At 36.9% G+C, this 18,118-nt stretch overlaps 1 protein-coding gene across 2 annotated transcripts in view; it reads right to left on the minus strand.

Annotated features, from left to right (window-relative positions):
• The window catches only part of SRGAP1 (SLIT-ROBO Rho GTPase activating protein 1), a 354,516-nt gene that overhangs the window by 107,804 nt on the left and 228,594 nt on the right, over positions 1–18,118 (minus strand). For both annotated transcript variants that reach the window (XM_044678455.1, XM_044678454.1), the window contains exons 5-6: positions 14,328–14,510; positions 13,737–13,865 (exon numbers count right to left, since the gene is read on the minus strand). In XM_044678455.1, the coding sequence (XP_044534390.1) occupies positions 13,737–13,865; positions 14,328–14,510 (312 nt within the window). The remainder of the gene's footprint in view (positions 1–13,736; positions 13,866–14,327; positions 14,511–18,118) is intronic.

Genomic DNA, 18,118 nt, shown 5'->3' on the forward strand with positions numbered 1-18,118 from the left:
CATTCTTTTACTACTTTCTATGCCTTGTAATTCAGTTAATTTTTCCTTTATGAATTTAGATGCTAAAGCATTTGGAGCACATAAGCTTTGTTCTGATATTGCTTTGTTGTCTATTGTTCCTTTCAATAATGGAGTTTCCTTGTTTATCTCTTTTTGTGTCATGAATATTTATTTTTGATTTGTCTGAACGTGTGATTTTAACTTCTGAGACACTGGCACAATAATATGCAGTTGGCAAAAGCTGAGAATTGGTCCAATCATTCTGAAAAGCAATTCAGGACTGTGCTTAAAGACAATGATTAAACATTTGATCCAGATATCCCACTGATGGAAATATACTCAAGGACATCAAGGATAGAAAGGCTTAATATACATCAAAATATTTCTATTTCATGGAAGTCAAAAACAGACTACACAGGTCTGGGTATATGAATACAGTGGAATATCGCTATACCATAAGAATATTATGAAAATGAATTATACAGGGAAACATGGGAAAACTTATGTGAAAAGATCTGAAATAAAGTAAGCAGAACCAGAAACACAATGCCCTGAAAGACTGTATCAATGAATACTGAAAGAACAGTAGCAACTAAATAATAAAAAGCCAATGCTGCAAAATCATAACGACCAAGCCTGGCCCATTCTAGAGATATGAGAACATGTCTCCCCCTCCTCCTTTGAAGAAGTGGAAGATATATTGGATGAGGAGTTAAGGTAATTCTCATATTGTGAATATGAATGAGGTCAAGAATGGTGATGTCCTTAAAACTGATGAGTTGAATTAAACTATTATGGCCTTGTAAGAAGACTTAGAGCAAGGATTCTAAACCAAAAAATATTTTGATAATTGTATTTCAATCTAATTGGTTTCCTTTACAATTCTTTGTATTTTATGCATTCAAAAAGAGAGCAAAGGGGTCCATAGGCTTCACCAGTTTGCCAAAGAGTGTAAAAAAAGGCTAAGAAATGTTAACTTGGAGAGAAGAAGATTCCACAGTTTTCTTCCAACTCATTTATGGATTTAAAAAATATTCACAATCCCAAAGAAGGAAAAGATGACAGAATCAGATTCCTCAACAGTTTAGTCTCTCAACCCATGGTCTCTCTATAATTGCCTTAATAAAGACACAGCTCTAATTGGGAATACACCACTATAATTGGATGGATCTCAACTGATAAATCTTAATGAAATTCTTATGATGTAGGGAAAAAGTCAGATTCATTAAGAAAACTCTTAACTCTGAGTAAGTTGTTTTTTTAAGCAGCCTCATTACACCAGAGACATAAAAGATCAGAACCAAAAGATACTACATAACTCATGATTCTGAAATGGCAATAGAAAGAAGGCTTGAAACAGAAGAATCTCCCTCTATGTGAAAAGCTAATAAAACCAGTGACAAGCATTTTAAGAAGCAAATTAACAGGCTACAGGAGATTAATTATTAGTTTTTAAAAATCCACACGTTCTTAGAATCAGTACTGTGTATTGGTTCCAAGGCAGAAGAGTGGTAAGGGCTAGGAAATGGGGTCAGTGTGAGAGATTTTTGAGCTGCAATAATCCATGATTGTTAGTAAGATTTATTCTCTAATCTTTGAAATAATCCATGCTCTTCTATGTAGAGTCATTAAAATCCAGAAAGTTGTACACTGAAAATGACAAAGGTGTTATTACTGTACAGACAGGAAGGATTCATTATAATGCTTTATCAAGACATTGGGGTATAAGTACCCACCTGAAGACAGGCAACCTAGTGGTGCAGTGGTTGGAGCACTGAGTGTAGAGTTAGAAAGACCCAAGTTCAATTCCAGCCTCAGACATTTCCTAGCTATGTGACCCTAGGCAAGTCACTTAACTTCTGTTTTCTGAATTTCTTAACTCCTATATCTCAGTACTGGTGTCAAGACCAAATGATAATATTTGTAAAGTGCTTAGCAGAGTGTATAGCATATAATAGGCATTTAATAAATGCTTCTTCCTTTCCCTTCCCCTGTAAGATCATGAAGATATGGAATAGGCTGGAAAGAAGTTTTAGGCAGTAGAATGAAAATGGTCATTTAAAGAGTTTACGTTTGTGAGGATCTGCCATTTGATGCTACTCAAAGGATGATAGGATCTACAGCAGAAAGGAACCTTGACAGTCATCTCATTGAACCCTTTCACTTTACAGATAAAACAAGAAACAGATGCAACTTTTTGGGGGATATACTCTGGAGTACACAGTCAGGAGGCAAAATACATCTTAGAACTTGTAAGAGGCAAAATGTAAGAGTGACAGAGAAATCCAATGGTCTTTAAAGCTGCTAAAAGTAGACTGGTTGATAATTAAAAAAAAAACAAAACAACAAACCTTTACCTTACACCTTAGAATCAATACTGTGTATCAGTTCCAAGGCAGAAGAGTAGTAAAGACTAGGCAATGGGGGTTAAGTGACTTGCCCAGGGTCACACAGTTAGGAAGTGTTTGAAGCCAGATTTGAACCCAGAACCTCTTGTCTTTAGCCTGGCTTTCTCAATCCCCTGAGCCACCTAGCTGCCCCTGATAAATTTTTGACCACTGCTATTTTCATTCTTCAGAAGGTAGACAAAGATGTGAGGTGAATTATTATTCTGCAGTGATGCATTGTTGAATTGATGGTGGTGTCATGCAGGCTAGTTTGGTGAATGAACTTCAGGACTGGAATGAGATGAAATACTCATAAACCAACTAAAAGTTAACCAAAGGAAGTTTATTTAGCCATAGCATGGTTAGGATACTTAGCAAGGATGCAGCCCTAATTTAACTGGGTGAAGCTTCCCTGCCTGTTGGCAGTGCTAGTATGCCTAAGGGAGCGTCAGGGTGTCAAACTGCAGGGAGAGAGTCTAAGAGATTCCTGTTCTGGCCACCAGGAAGCTATGTTCATGGTCTGCAGATTAGTCTTCTGGGCCAATGAAGTCTCCAGGACAGTCACATTACCTCTTTTTAGGGAGTTGAAGGAAACTGACCTAGTCTATATGGCAGGAATTTTTGTATTTGTAATTTGTAATCTACCACAGATGGGAACCTTGGGAAATCATAATATTTTAGTTTCAAGTTAGGGTAAAAAGGGAAAATCCTGGAAGCCTGACACGCACCTCAGGCTTCATTCAGTAAGGCAGATTTAAAATAGAAATGTATAAAGAGTTGAGAATGCCTTAAAATTCAACAACAGGAAATTGACCTATGGGAAGCGAGATGCTCTCGGGAATGAAATTCTGCTGACACATAAAAAAATGATTCACGCAATGAATAAGGTGTGTATGGGGGGGAATTCTCTAAACCAGGGGTCAGCAACGTATGGCTCTTGAGCCATATCCGGCTCTTTTGAGGGCCAGATATGGCTCTTTCTGCAGGAGCCATAAAGTCAATTTTTTTCAGGCACTGTTACAGGAGCAGCACTGTGAGCACTGTACGGGTCTCATGAAATTACATTTTAAAAAATGTGGCGTTTATGGCTCTCACGGCCAAAAAGGTTGCCAACTCCTGCTCTAAACATAAAGACCAACTTCAGTTGGAAAAAAAAAGGCATCTACAGAAATCAGAAGCAACCGATTCACTGAGAATGAATGCAAATGAGTGGCAAATATCCAAGTTTACTATTTCTTTGGGGGGAATTTTAAGACCTTCTGTCTTAGAATCGGAACTCAGTATAGGTTCCAAGGCAGAAGAGCAAGGCAATGGGGGTCCAGCTAGGAAGTGTCTAAGGTCAGATTTGATTCCAGAACCTCTTATCTCTATCCACTTAACTGCTCCTCAAGCTTACAATCTTATTAGCGATGTTTGTGTCATTAGCTGGTGTTACGGTAGACCTTCAGAAGGAGCAGGTGAGGAACATAAGTTGCTGTCATAAAAGACAAATTCTGAAAAGGCCAGTTGGGTCATACACATGGTCAGTTCCCCCAGAATTTCTTGCATCCTGTCTTTGAAAATGGCATTGACTTGCTCTCAACTTTCATTCCTACAACTACTTACCATTCGTCTCAGTTAGTGCACTGAAGAACTCAAGATGTGATGACCTAGTCTAGTCTGTTGGCTTGTTTGCTGACTCCAAATCTGGACTCCACTCCTCCCCACCAAATGGGATTGCTCTTCACCACTAGTTAGTAGCATATGGCAGCCTTCCTTGGGCACTACATTCTGTAGATTGTCTCAGACTGATAGTGGTGGAGCTGTACTGTCAGGTCCCAGCAGCAGACTCCATGTACTGAAGATGGGAGGCAGTACTTAGCCTAAATGTTCATCTTGTGAGCCATACTTATTCCTGAGAGATGTCAAGTTGGATGGCTGAGGCATGTGGTTGGACCTAACGCCCTGGAACCAAATAGCAATGGGATTCCTTTGCCTCTGCCCTAACCCAAGTCTCTTATCATACCTAATAAGAAGACCTGCCAAGATTCTTGGATTGGTCTAAGTCGTTTATGGGGTTCTACTTCCAGGGACTCCAAACAGTTCCCTATGAATAGTAGGAGGGGTTCCCTTAGCAGTTTAATGAGACTTGATACCCTTTCTCACTTCTTCTCTCCTTAGAGGAGATTACTAATCAGTGAATATGCTGGTTTCTTCCAAGAGAAAGAAAGGACCATGGCAAAAACATGCCATGGTGAAACAGTAGATAAAGTTCCAGGACTGAAGTCAGAAAGACTCACCTTCCTGAGTTCAAATTCAACCTCAGACACTTACTAGCACTGTGACCCTGAGTAAGTTGTTTAACCCTGTTTGTCTCGGTTTCCTCATCTGTAAAATGAGCCAGAGAAGGGCACAGCAAATCATGCCAGTTTCTTTGACAAGAAAATCCCAAATGGGATCTTGGAGAGTGGGACATGATTATAATGACTAAAGAACAAAAATATAGCAACTTATTCCTGACCATAAGTCAGCACATGGCCTGGGATGTTTTTAGTGTAATCTTTTTTATTTTTATTTTTTGAGATAATTTATCTGAGTGGATATGACTGCTGACTTTTCTGCAACTTATCTAGCAATGAATGAATCCACAACAAGTAATGATTTCAGTTGTAGCCAGAACTGTACCTTTCTTCACACATTTCTCAAGCTGTTTGTTAGAAGTTGGTTGCAGAAAGGAAGAGAGTTAGGAGATGCCGGTATTGCTCAGAAAAGGCTGTCTAGTCTGCTCTTGGATACCAAACAGGTATCCAAGTATGGAATACCAATCAGGCAAGGAGCCATCCGTGAGAAAACTGGCCAGTTGCTATGGTTAAGAAATAGGGCACACACCACCTTTTCTAGCTTCTTCTGGACTTAGAATCAAAGAGTCTCTGATTTGGAAGGGCTCTCAGAGGGCATCTATTCCAACCTTCTCAATAACATAACTGCTGAGGGGAAAACCAACTACTTCCCAAGATCATTTTGCTTCCCAAGATCAGATATTGTTAGGAAGCAGCTAGGTAATGCAGTGGACAGCAACAAGCCCTGGAGTCAGAAAGTCCAGAGTTCAAATCTGGACTCAGACACTAGCTGTGTCCATGACCATGGGCAAGCCAGTTAACACATACTTGAATAAAATTGGAGGAGAGAATAGCAATCCACTCCAGTACTTTTGCCAAGAAAATTCCATGGACACTCCGTCCATGGGATCACAAAGAGTTGGACATAACTAAACGAATGAATAACAACACATATTAGGAAGTTTTGTTTTTTTTTTGAAGCTTAAATTTGCTTTTTTAATAACTTCTACCCATAGCCCCTTGTTCTATCTTCTGGGGTTAAGCAGTGTAAGCTGAATATTTTTTCACATTCCTCCCTAAACTAAACTTTACCCAAATGGGCTCCACCATGCTTTCCCATATGGCTTCTAGACTTTCTCACAAGTGATATCATCATCTTATGCCTATCACTCCACTACCATTCCTTTATTCTATTCTGTATTTTATGAATGAGATATTCTTCATTATCTACATTCCAGTTGTACATTCCAACAAGTTGCAGAGGTACCTAAAAAACTGAATTTACCTTCCTGGTTTATGGGAGTTTTGAACACATGCACGCACACATATGTACAAAGAGTTTGGTGTAGAAATACATTAAACTTAATAGGGAATCAGGTTGTACTAGGAAGAGGGGAAGTGGGGAGATTCACACCATTGGATTCTAGGAGGAAGGACCTCTTTTTATCTGAGAAGAGTAGAAAGTCAACATTGCATTTTACATTTTTTTCCCATTAGGACAATTTTAGAACAAATGAAAAAAGGGTAGTTTCTAAGTTAATTTCATACTGTTTTTTTTCTATATCCAAGAGACTATATCCTACTATTAGACATTCCCTAGAGCTTCCATAAAATGTTTTAGATGACTGATTTCCTTGGGAAGTTCATTTATTTCTACATTCAACTGTACCACCAGTGAACTGGTCCATTTATGAACTGTTTTCATAGACACTAATGTGAAGGTCTTAACGAGTCTATCCATTTCTTGAAGCACATCCAAGAAAAATTGTTTTCAATTTGATAAAAAAGGTGGGGATTAAGAGGAAGTGTATATTCAGAGATGGACTAGTAAGTAAAACAAACTTCAACCCTGGAGGGTAGATAAAAAGGAAGAAAGAAAGAAAGAAAGAATCTGGGATCAGGACTGGACAATGGGAAGAACAGAGGAATTGAAGAAAAGAAGCATATTATTGAGCACATTCCTCTCTCACTATCTTCTTCTTTGTAAGGAAGAGATGGTAGGTAAAGAGAGAACCTTTAAGAAGATAAGATAGAGGGAAATACACAACACTTTTCATGTGGAATAGGATGTGGTAGATAGAGGGGAATATGGTGCTGCCAAAAAAAGAAAAGAGGAGGAAAAGGAGAATCACTGTGTATCTTTTAATGCACAGAAGAGAAAGAAGTTCAGAAGGAAAAATGGATTAGTGACAGTTTTGAAAGTAAAATTTTAAAAAAAAAGGTAATTAAAAATGATTCTCTCTGAAATACTTAAGAAGCCTGGTTCATGCACTTAACAACCATGATTCCAGAGTACTGATGATAATGAATGTTGCCCACTTCTTGAGAGAAGTAATAGGCTTTATATGTAGAATGAGACATATATTTTTGGACATGGCCAACAGTCTTTGCTTGACTATGCATATTTGTTACAAGCGTTTTGTTTTTTCTTTTTTTCTTTTCAATAGAAACAGGAAAGTAAAGAGAGAAACAGTTGCTTGTCAGTGGAAAAATATTAATTGAAATGAATATGTTAGATTTATTATGTATCACACATTCATAATTTATTATATATTTATTTTGGGTTCATGGTTTAACTTACAAACTTGTCTGGTCTGCTTTGTATCTAGAAACACTAATTTCCTTTGGTGTTGTAAAGTTTGGATTCTCTTTTAAAAAGCTTTAAAAAAAAGAAAAGAAGGATAAAGAAACCTGGATAAAGGAAAACTTGAAGGTGTGGGAGTGGGTGAAGAGAATATGATAGCTAAGAGTCTGAAGGGTTTTCATATAAAAGAGCAATGATTAGAATGGTTCTGCTGCGTCCCAGATTTCAGAACAAGGAGAAGGACTAGAAATGACAGAGAAGCCAATGCCAGCTTGATGTAGAGAAATGCTACTTATTTATTCCAAAATAGAATGCTTCCTCTTCCTTGGAGAGCTTCAGGTGGAAGCTGGATGACCAGTTTTCAAGGATTTTATGCAGTTTTCCTGTTCAGATCCAGGCTAGGCTACATTGGGGCTTCAGTTGCTTCTGCCTCCTGACTAGGAACATACAAACTCTTGCTTATGCCTGCTTTGAGGTCTTCCAGACACTTCCTAGCTCACAACAATAGGGCAAACCAGGCAGCTGAAGGTTATCTCTCTCCAGCTTCCTTTAAGACTTAGCTTAAATTCTACCATTTACAGGAGACCTTTTCTCTTTCCCTCTCTCCCTTACTCCTGATGCCTTCCCTCTGAGATTCCTTCCTATATACCACACACACACACACACACATATATATATATATACATATATATATATATTACTTAGGTATAGAGTTATTTGCATATTATTTTTCTCATTTGAAGAATGAGAATCAGCCTTAAACACTCCAATTACTGGGCTTCAAGATGAGAATTCACTGATACCGATTCCCTCCTGTTCTTCCCAGCCAAGTAAGAGCAAATTCTTCCTTGCCAAAGAACATCCTCCTGCCATGCTTTCTAATTCCAGTTGTCCATTTGCTCATTCCAATCAACTTCAAGACCACATCCTCAACGTCCTACTCCATATCTGACCACCAGTGTGCTCTCTGGAACTTTTGCTCCATAATGAACAAACCTCCTTTGATTTACACCATTTTCTCTTGATCTTTCTGACTTCTAGTACTCACCAAGACCTGGTTCTCTTGTCCTGACACTCCATTCTGGGCCAACAATTCTAGTACAGCTTATGCTTCCTACCCCCCCCCCCCCCCATTCCCTTCAACTCACTGGTTGCAGTAAGAGAATTATAATACTTCTCGCTATCATTTGCTTTTTCAAGACCTCCAGCTCTAGGCAACTGTTTCTGTCTTTGCCTCTTAGAATTGTATAAATGGAGATTTTGAACCCTGGACTTCATCCCCCATAAATCCCTTAGTATTTCCCCAAATTCCCTTTAATCTCTCCTGTGCCTCCACGTTTGTGTGGTCATGTTCTTGTTTTATAAATTCTGTAGCTTTTCCCTCTTCCTCTTTTTTGTTCTTGTGAGATAGTTATCTTACTTAAGTTATTATTAATAAACTTTATAAAATATAATACTTAGCTTTTGCATATTAATTTTAATCTCCACAGAATCCTTAGAATCTTTAAGCCTCATTTTACATGCCATCTTCTGCACAGCATCTTTCAATAGTCCCTCCAGTTATGAGTGTCTTCCTCTCTAAGGTTAGCTTCCTTTTTTTATGAATATATAACTCATAAGTCCATGCTATCTGCCCCATTAGAAGGTAAGCTCCTTGAAGGAAGGAGCTACTTTTATTCCCCTTTGTATCTTTAGTGCTTAGCCCAGTGTGTGGCACATTGCAAGTGCTTAAATCTAAAGTGCTGTCCAGTTATACAATTATAGAGTTATACAATTCCCAGATGCTTCTATCCCTCTAACTTGCAAGTGAATATCCTTCCAAGAGTTTCACCAGTGCTTAGAGTTTAGAACTCTAACACTTGCAATTTGATCTTAACTTGATGTATCATTTGAAATATTTCATAACTGGGATAGGGCTCATCATGTGATGATGACATTAAAATTGTTCTTAACTGAGAATTCAAGATGTATTGAAAACAAATTCCAACAAATACATAGCAATTGTTTTGTTTTGCTTTTGGTGTAAAAGAAAACAAAAGGCTCCCTAAAAGTTTGCTGAAATGTATGTATTTTCTTGTTTCAAGATAATATTTAGCATTATTGCCTTTTTTTTAACCAAGGAGCAATTCATTCTATAACCCTGAATAAAAATTCCCCATATGTGACTATAAAGTATACATAGACACTACTTCATAGCCAATTCTTTGCCTGCTAATTTGCCTACATTATAAAATATATAGCATACATAGTACAAAGAAACCTCACTAACTAGGATTATAATCACTAAATTCTGTCTGAGTCACTGAACCATCTACATCATGCATTATTGAAAAGGAATATATTTTTGTTACTTTAAAAGTCAGTCTAGCAAAGTTTTGTCTAGTAAAGGTCCTCAAGAAGTCATTTTTGTGAATGAAATGAAAATGCAAATTAGAATATTGCTTGTTTATGTGTAAAATAAATGTACGCATGCATGACTTTAAAATTTGGATATATTTTAAATACTGTCATCATAGTCTTGCTTAAAGAATAAGCATAGCCAATGTGATGTTACCCTGAGTAATATCATCTTTCAGTAATGTTATTAACACATTATTAGCAAACTCTAGTGTAATGTCTGGAAATGTTATTTGGCTGGTACAATTGGGGTTGTTTACCCTGATCTGAGTTAGTATTTGAACTCTGGTAATGGTAATTCTCCTCAGCCCCCTGTAATACCGTCTCACCCAACATCATGTTTTCATGGAACCAGTCAATGACATTAAGATGAGAAATGTCGGTATTCATTTGCATTCCCCACCCCAAAAATATGTGTTATCCAAAGGCTAGCTTAAGTTCAATTTCTGTCTAAATTCTAAATCAGTGGAATGAATTCTGATTATACAGAATTTTTAGTGGCATCCATGTTGATGATAATATTATATCCTATAATGGTCTGGAGAATGATAATTGAGCTAATAAAGTATGTTCAACTTACGAGTTTTTGAAAAATTCATAATAAGAAATAAAGGACAGGGAAACTTCCTTTACTAATACAGGAGAGTACCTTCATTGCAACCATAGCCCTAAGGACTAACCTAGGACATTTAAATGACTTGCCCAGGCTTGCACAGTCTATTAAGTACAATAAGCAAGACTTGAACTCAGGTCTTCTAGGCTCTGAGGCCACCCCTCTATCTATTATACCATGTTTTCTCTTTAAATAAATCTGTGGTATAATTTAGAATTTTCCTCACTAAATCATTAATGTAAGTCAACTTATCCTAAACTTCATCACATATGAAAAACCAGATTAGATTGTTCCACTCATTATAATTGTTTAATTTGGCTTTTTAAAAAAGTTTAAATAAATATATAAATAGTTTGACTCTAAAATTTTGGTTTTCCTTTTAGGAGAGAATTCTATTTAGTTTTGGAGGAAATTTTCCTATGAATCTCACCTTAAAAGGTATTTATTACTACATGGACTGGAATGTTATAAAGGATTATCAAACAGGGCAGAAAAAGTATTAGACTTAGATTCATGAAATCTGAGATTGAGTCCAGACTCTGGGAAGTCACTTTCTAGCTCTATGCTTTGTCTTTTTCATCTGTAAGGGGTTCAGGGTGGTCTAGTTGGTATCTGGTGGATAGAACAATGAACTTGGACTCAAAGTTTTGTGGCTATTATTTAGTTGTTTTAGTCATATTTGACTCATTTCAATCATGTCCCACTCTTCGTGACCCTATTTAAGGTTTTCTTGGCAAAAATATTGGAATGTTTTGCCATTTCCTTCTCCAGTTCATTTTATAAAGGAGAAAACTGAGGCAAACAGGGTTAAGTGATTTGCCCAGAGTCACACTACTAGTAAGTGTCTGACACTAGATTTGACCTGGGCAAGATGAATATTGGCTGCCCCCAATCCTGCCTTAGACATGTACTACCTAGGTAACTGTGGGCAAGTCATTTAACCTCTATTTGCCTTAGTTTGTTCATCTGCAAAATGGAGATGATAATAGAACCAACTCCCAAGGTTCTGTGTATAATTATTCTCAGATCCAAAGTTTAAGATCTTTTAAGGCAATTTTAGGAAAAGAAAATCACCAACAGCCTGAATCAGGAAAGTGGATCTTTTGGAGAAAGTGCCTTAAGAATGCCTACAGAAATCACACACTACATCAAGAGATCCAGAATGAGCTTTGGGAAACTGAACTGAAGGGGGATAGAACCTATTATGTAATCTGGATGTACACTCTTACGCCAAAGGGAAGTGCCTCCTAATTGACTTTTTGTCAATGTGTCTATCAATCATTTTTTCTTTCTTCATTTTCCCCTTTTTTCCTTCTTTCCCTCTAATCCCCAAATTGTTGCAATTCCCTCTATGTAAAGTTTAATATTTTATATACCTCTAGTAAGAGAATCTTTAGATGTATAAGCTGGATATGTGAAATGATTCACTGGGGAGACTAGGCATGTTAATCTCCCAAAGACCCCAAGTGAGGTGATTTTAACATGCTTGTCTCTCAATAGAATCACAGGGGGGGATTGTCTAATGTAAATTTCTCCTTTTTCCAGTGCCTCTCATGTGATGTCATCTGGAAGCCAAATATCAACGAGGAAGTTAAGATAAAAACCACAGGCAAAAGGGAAATTAAGAACCAACAAGACAGAAAGCAATGAGAGTCAAAAAATATCACGAGATGACAGAGTAACTCCACAGGCACTGCACCCCTGGGGGTCCCAGGCAAGCTAAGAAACTATGGTTGGTTCCTGAGACGTGATGTGTGAGAGTAAGTGGGTGGAGAAAAAAGTTTATAAGTGGAAGCCAGTAGGGAGTGAGGGTCTTTGGTGTGCTTGTGGAGGAGCAGATTAGATGTGTGGCAGAGTGTAGTAAGGAGCCCTATAATGGTGGCCACTGATTAGAAAGCTAAGTACCTCTCTACCTCAAAATGGAGATGATAATAGAACCAACTCCCAAGGTTTTGTGTATAATTATCCTGAAATCCAAGGTTTAAGATCTTTTAAAGCAATTTTACAAAAAGAAAATCACAATATCCTCTCCTATTTTTCCCTCTCTTTCCTACTACCACTACTTTGACTTAATAGTTATTAAGCTACAACCAGTCTCATAATTTTTAATTATTACATTTTTAAGGATCAAATGAGATATTTGTGAAGCAATTTTGCAAATCATGAAGCACTATATAAATGTTAGTTACTGTTATTTTTTTTAAGGATAATTATTATCTATGGTCCCTTCTAGTTCTAATGTTCTATGTTACTTTTAAATACCAAGAAACTTGTTTCTTTTTTCAACCAAAACAGGTCTAAGTTTATAAAGTTTTTAGGATCAAAAGTGATATGTAAATAGAGTTCCTATAAAAGAAACATCCATTACGATATGTCCATTCCAATCCACTGCTTCCTTAAAAGGTAACATCTCAATTGACATCAGCATCTTTCAATATGGAATGTTCTGGCTAGCTAAATAAACACTTCATTAGAATGATCTTACATTTAAGTTGAAAATGAAACAGAGGACAAACTTCACCTAATTTCTTTATATAAAAATTTTAATTTTTAAATTTTAATAACAATCCTAATATTTTAATCTAATAACTTAGTAAGTTAATGATATTTTAATAATAATTCTAATAATAAAAATTATAATTTTTTAATTATATAAAAAATTTAATTGCTATTTTTTGCACTCTTCTATTAAAACACATCCTTTTCAACTAAATTTCAGAAAAAAGTATGAAGTACCCATTATGTGTAAGATATGGCACTACATAAGAGAGGTGCTCTGTATAAAAAAGATGAGAAACAACCATTCTTGACATAGAGAAACAAAGCAGGTGGACACATCCTGTGTACATTAACTTCCTCATCTATAAAATGAGAATAGTAATGGAATCCATCTCCCAGGGTTGTGGGAGGGATAAAGGGAAATAATATTTGTAAAGCACTTTGGAAACTTTAAAGTGTTTGAAACACCATTAATGCTGTTGTTGTCAATGCTGTCAAGGTTCCTTCCAATTCAAATTCTGTTATTTTATAGCTAAGGTCCCTTCTAGCTCTAAATCCTAGCATTCAGTCTTTTCTCTTACCTACACTTGCCAAGTTCCAAAGTAGCCTTTCCCTGCCATCAAATGAGAGAAGAAGGTGGCATGTTGGCTGATGCCAGTTTATGACTGTTGGTGGTAACTACCGCCATCATGGTGGGTGGCTACTACTTCCTAAACACTCCAGTTTATTTTATGGGCTCTGAAGTGTTTCCACTTCAATTTTTTCATTTTATCAATCAAATCATCTCCTAATCAATAGCTCTTCCTTTGCCTTTCCTCGAGATGTCTAATTTCCTTTCCTGCATAACCAGAAACTCCCAGCAGTACAATAGAAAGGGGGAAACTCTGTCTTCTCCATTTGGATTAAATATGAGAAATATACAAATCCCAAATACTCACATCAATTAAATCCGAAAGGTCATGGATGTAATACTTGAACACTGAGGCATTTGTTGCTTCTAAGGTTAGGAGATATTCATTTCGTGCTTTGATGGATTTTAATTTATTCTCAGAATACTTTGCTTGTCGCTGTGAATGAAGATGTAGGAATAGATTTTTAAAAATCATAGCTTTATTTTTTAATGGCAGAAGAATCCCATGGAATTTTTATTAGCCTAAACTGTATATCTAATATGTACAAATGACTCAAAGTGTTTAGAGAAAAAAACATTTCAAATTTGATTTATTAAAAACCTACGTTACCCCAACAACTGGGAATAACAGTTACACAGCTGGCCACAGGCCTGTGTGTAGTGAAAGCTTTCTAATTAATATTCAAGTTCTCAACATCTTGAATGAAACACTTTGTATTCAACACAAAATAACGTCCAGCTGCTATTATATGAACTTCATGTTTCTAAAACAATTATCTTCCTCTTGAGAGTAGAGGCAAAGTTTCAAAATAAAGCCCAAACATGTTCATCTTGCTTATTGCCTTTTTGAGTTAATCAACTTCCCATTGGAGCAGGACTGAATTTTGGGGGGAATTACCTTCTCTTTCATTTTCTCAATCTTTTTCACAGAACTCCTCCTCTGATGTCTCTCTTCCAGTCGGATGTGAAAGACTGGGTCCCCGGACCGTCCAATTTGTTTTTCTTCCTGTTTTTCTGCTTCTTTTAATTTGCTCTCTGCACTGATACTTTCTGCATGATACATGTGGTATGTTTTCATGACCTGGGAGGAAAAGGAAGCCAGAGAACTGTGAAGAGATGACTGTGAAATTAGCAAGGACACTCATTAACCAAAAAAAAAAAAATCACTATTTTGGAGAGATCATATTTGATAGATAAAATTTCATTTTCAGATAACATTGGTGGAAACCAGTCAACACACAAATGAATGGATGATGGAAAGGATAGATAAAAACTGCTTGATTATTCTCGGGTCCAGATCTATTATTTGATCCAGTTACTGTGAGAAAGTCCTTCCACTAATGCAGTTGAGTTCCAAGTCAGTCTTAGATACATCCTAGCTGTGTAATCTGAGCAACTCACTTAAAATTTCCATTTTCCTTAGCTATGAAATGGGGACGATAATAATTACCTATACCTCCAAGGGTGGTTGTGAGGATCAAATGAAATATGTGTAAAGCACTTAGGACAGCGCCTGGCATATAGTGGGCACCATATAAATGTTAGCTACCATTATCTTTGTCGTTTTTACTAATGCAACTCAGGAAATCTTTTCTGTGGATCATAGATCCAGAGTAGGAAGGATTCTCCTAATGGTCTTCTAGTCCAAGAAGAAGGTAGGTACACAATGGATAGAGCACTGGTCTGGGAGTCAGGAAGACTATCTTTCTGAGTTCAAATTTGGCTTTACATACCAGCTGTGTGACCCTGGGCAAATCACTTAAGGCTGTTTGATTTCACCTCCACTTATAAAATGAGCTAAAGAAGGAATTGGTGAATTATTCTAGTTTCTTTGCTAAGAAAACCCCAAATGGGGTCACAAACGGTCAGATATAACTAAAAAATAACTGAAGTTCAACCCTTAATTTAGAGATGATGGGAACTGAGGCTTAGGAAGATTAAGTACTGTTCACAGTAATAAAAGTATAAGTAGAAGAGCTTGAATTTGGACTCCAAGTCCAGTGACTTCCCATCCATTACTTCAAGTTCAAAGCACTTTCCAATGTATCCCTCTCAAGAATCACTTGAGTAGGGGCAGCTAGATGATTCAGTAGAGAGAGAGTCAAGCCTGGAAATGGAAGGTCCTGAGCTCGAATCTGATCTCAGACCCTTCATAGCAATGTGATTCTAGGCAAGTCACTCAACCCCTAACAGTCTTTACTGTTCTTCTGCCTTGGAATGGATATCTAGTATTGATTTTAACACAGAAAATAAAGGTTTAAAAATTATTTGAGTAATCGAAGAGCTGATATAAACCAGGTTTATACTCTCTATAATCTCTGTGATTCTAAGAATGACTCAATCTGTACTACACCACAATGTCTTTTAAATGACTGAATATTCCTTCCAACAACCCTGATTGTCCCTTCTCTTTCTCCCTCAGTAGCTCATTATCCATATCATATTTCCCAACTCAAGGCTCCCTACAGGGACCTCTCTCTGAACATTCTTTGGATGACTTCATTTTCTTCTATAGGCTTAATTAGTATCTCTATGTCAGTGACTCATAGATCTCTTTATCTGGGTCCAGACTCTGCCCTGAGCTTCAGTCCTCCCTAACCCCCCCACCCCAACTGCCTATTGGACATCTAAAACATTATGTCCTGGAGATATCTCCCAACTGGACACATCCAAAAATAAATAAGACACATTATATTTCACCAGAATCTCCTGGAGACTAGGGATTGTGTCTTTCTTTCTTTTTTAATTTGTATCCATAGTCCCTGGATCAATGCCTGGGATGCATAGGTGCTTACTGACTTTTTAATTGACTGAACTCTAGTCTGTTACTTTGAATTAAATACAGTAACAAGAACCAAATTCACATTTTGTTTAGCACAGTGCTTTATGTATAGCAGTCCTTTCAATCTACTTTTTTTTTCTTAAATTAAAAAAAAATTAAAGAATTAGGAAAAAAACAGGCAGGTTTCCTTTTTCTTTCCTTTTTTTTTTTTTAAAGTGGTGGTGAGTTCAGGGGGTACAGAGCTGATTGCAGATTAGATTTTAAAGTGTGCAGAGAGTGTAGCTAGGTGGTTCAATGGATAGAAAGTCAGGCCTAGAGATAGAAGATCTGGGATTCAAATCTGCTTTTACACATTTTCTAGCTGGGTGACCTTGAGCAAGTCACTTAATCCTCATTGATTAGCCCTTTTTGCTTTTCTGCTTTAGAACCAATACACAGAATTGATTCCAAGGGTTTAAAACCAAAGTATGCAGAGCTCCCCCCTGCCCTTTATTTTGGAGAATCAGTTGTTAAACACTGACCAGCACAACCCTGGGTGGTAATAGGAAGAAGGTAAAAAAAGAAATATTTGTTAACTGAAAAAAATGTTAATTTTTTTTAAACCCTCACCTTCCGTCTTAGACTCACTACTGTGTATTGGTTCTAAGGCAGAAGAGCCACATCTCTGGTAATCAGTTTCTCTAAACTATGGAAAACTGAAAAACTGATCTAGAGAGCATTGCTAATACTTAATCTTTACTAGTTTGGAAGAAAACTAGCCTGGGCCTTGGTCTACTGGCACAGCCTTTGAGAGAAGCCCAGCTCACCTCTGCCCCATAGTAAGATATCATAAGAGCCTTTGGGCAGAGGTTCAATATGCTGAACAATTTATGGAGGAAAAACTGCCCTTAAAGACCTCAGAATCCATCAGTAAAAAAGATAAAAATCTTTCCTCATTATCTTAGGCTAAAAGGAAAAATCTTTCCCTTTCCTTCTCATTTTCAGTTTCTGGGAAAGAGGAAATGAAGAGATAATTTAATAATCATTTATATCTCTGAACACCAAGACCAACTAAAACACTCTTGATTCTATATTTCAATATCATAAAAGAAAACTGCCTGGAGTAATTAGAATCAGAGATAAAAGTGAAATCAGAAAGATTATCTCCTGAAAGAAACACGAAAATGAAAATTCCCAGGTATGCCATAGTGAAAATTATGAGCTTTTTTTTTAATCAAAGAAAAATTACTACAAGGAGCCAGATAGAATTCAAGTAGCATGTTGGAATAGACAAGACTTGCTTGCCATTACTGACAAAACAGAGGGAAAATCTTACAACATCCCAAAAAGCAAAAGATAAAAGAAAAAACCAGAAATAATTCACCCTGAATATAATCTTACAAGAGAAAAAATGGATTTTTAATATAATAAAGAACATTCAAGCACTAGCATTTATGTAGCGCTTTAAGTAAAACATTTTTTATATGTTAACTTATTTAATCCTCCCAACAATCCTGGGAAGTAAGTGCTGTTATAGCCATTTTTGCAGATGAGAAAACTGAGACATCAAGAAAATTAAGGGATTTTCCTAAGGTCACTCCACTGTTAAAGAGTCTGAGGCAAGGCCTGAATTCTTTCCAAATCCTTTGCTCCACCCTTTATGCTCCTTAGCTATTGAAGAGGAGGGCAGAGTACATATCTGGATAGGAAAATACATTTGACCAGCTAGAAGAGGCTAGGAAATAAAGACATGATTAAAAGAGACAAATATTCCTTTAGAATTTTATTATCTTCAAGGGTTACAGAGGAAGCGGAATACAGGGCATCCCAAAAATCTCACACCTGGACCTCAGTTTTCTTGGCTGTGAAATAGGGGAGTTGTTCTAGAACCAAGGTGGTGATCCTATAGCACGTGTGCCAGAGGGGGC

This window comes from Gracilinanus agilis, chromosome 5 (genome assembly GCF_016433145.1).
Source record: "Gracilinanus agilis isolate LMUSP501 chromosome 5, AgileGrace, whole genome shotgun sequence".
NCBI classification, from domain to species: Eukaryota; Metazoa; Chordata; class Mammalia; order Didelphimorphia; family Didelphidae; genus Gracilinanus; species Gracilinanus agilis.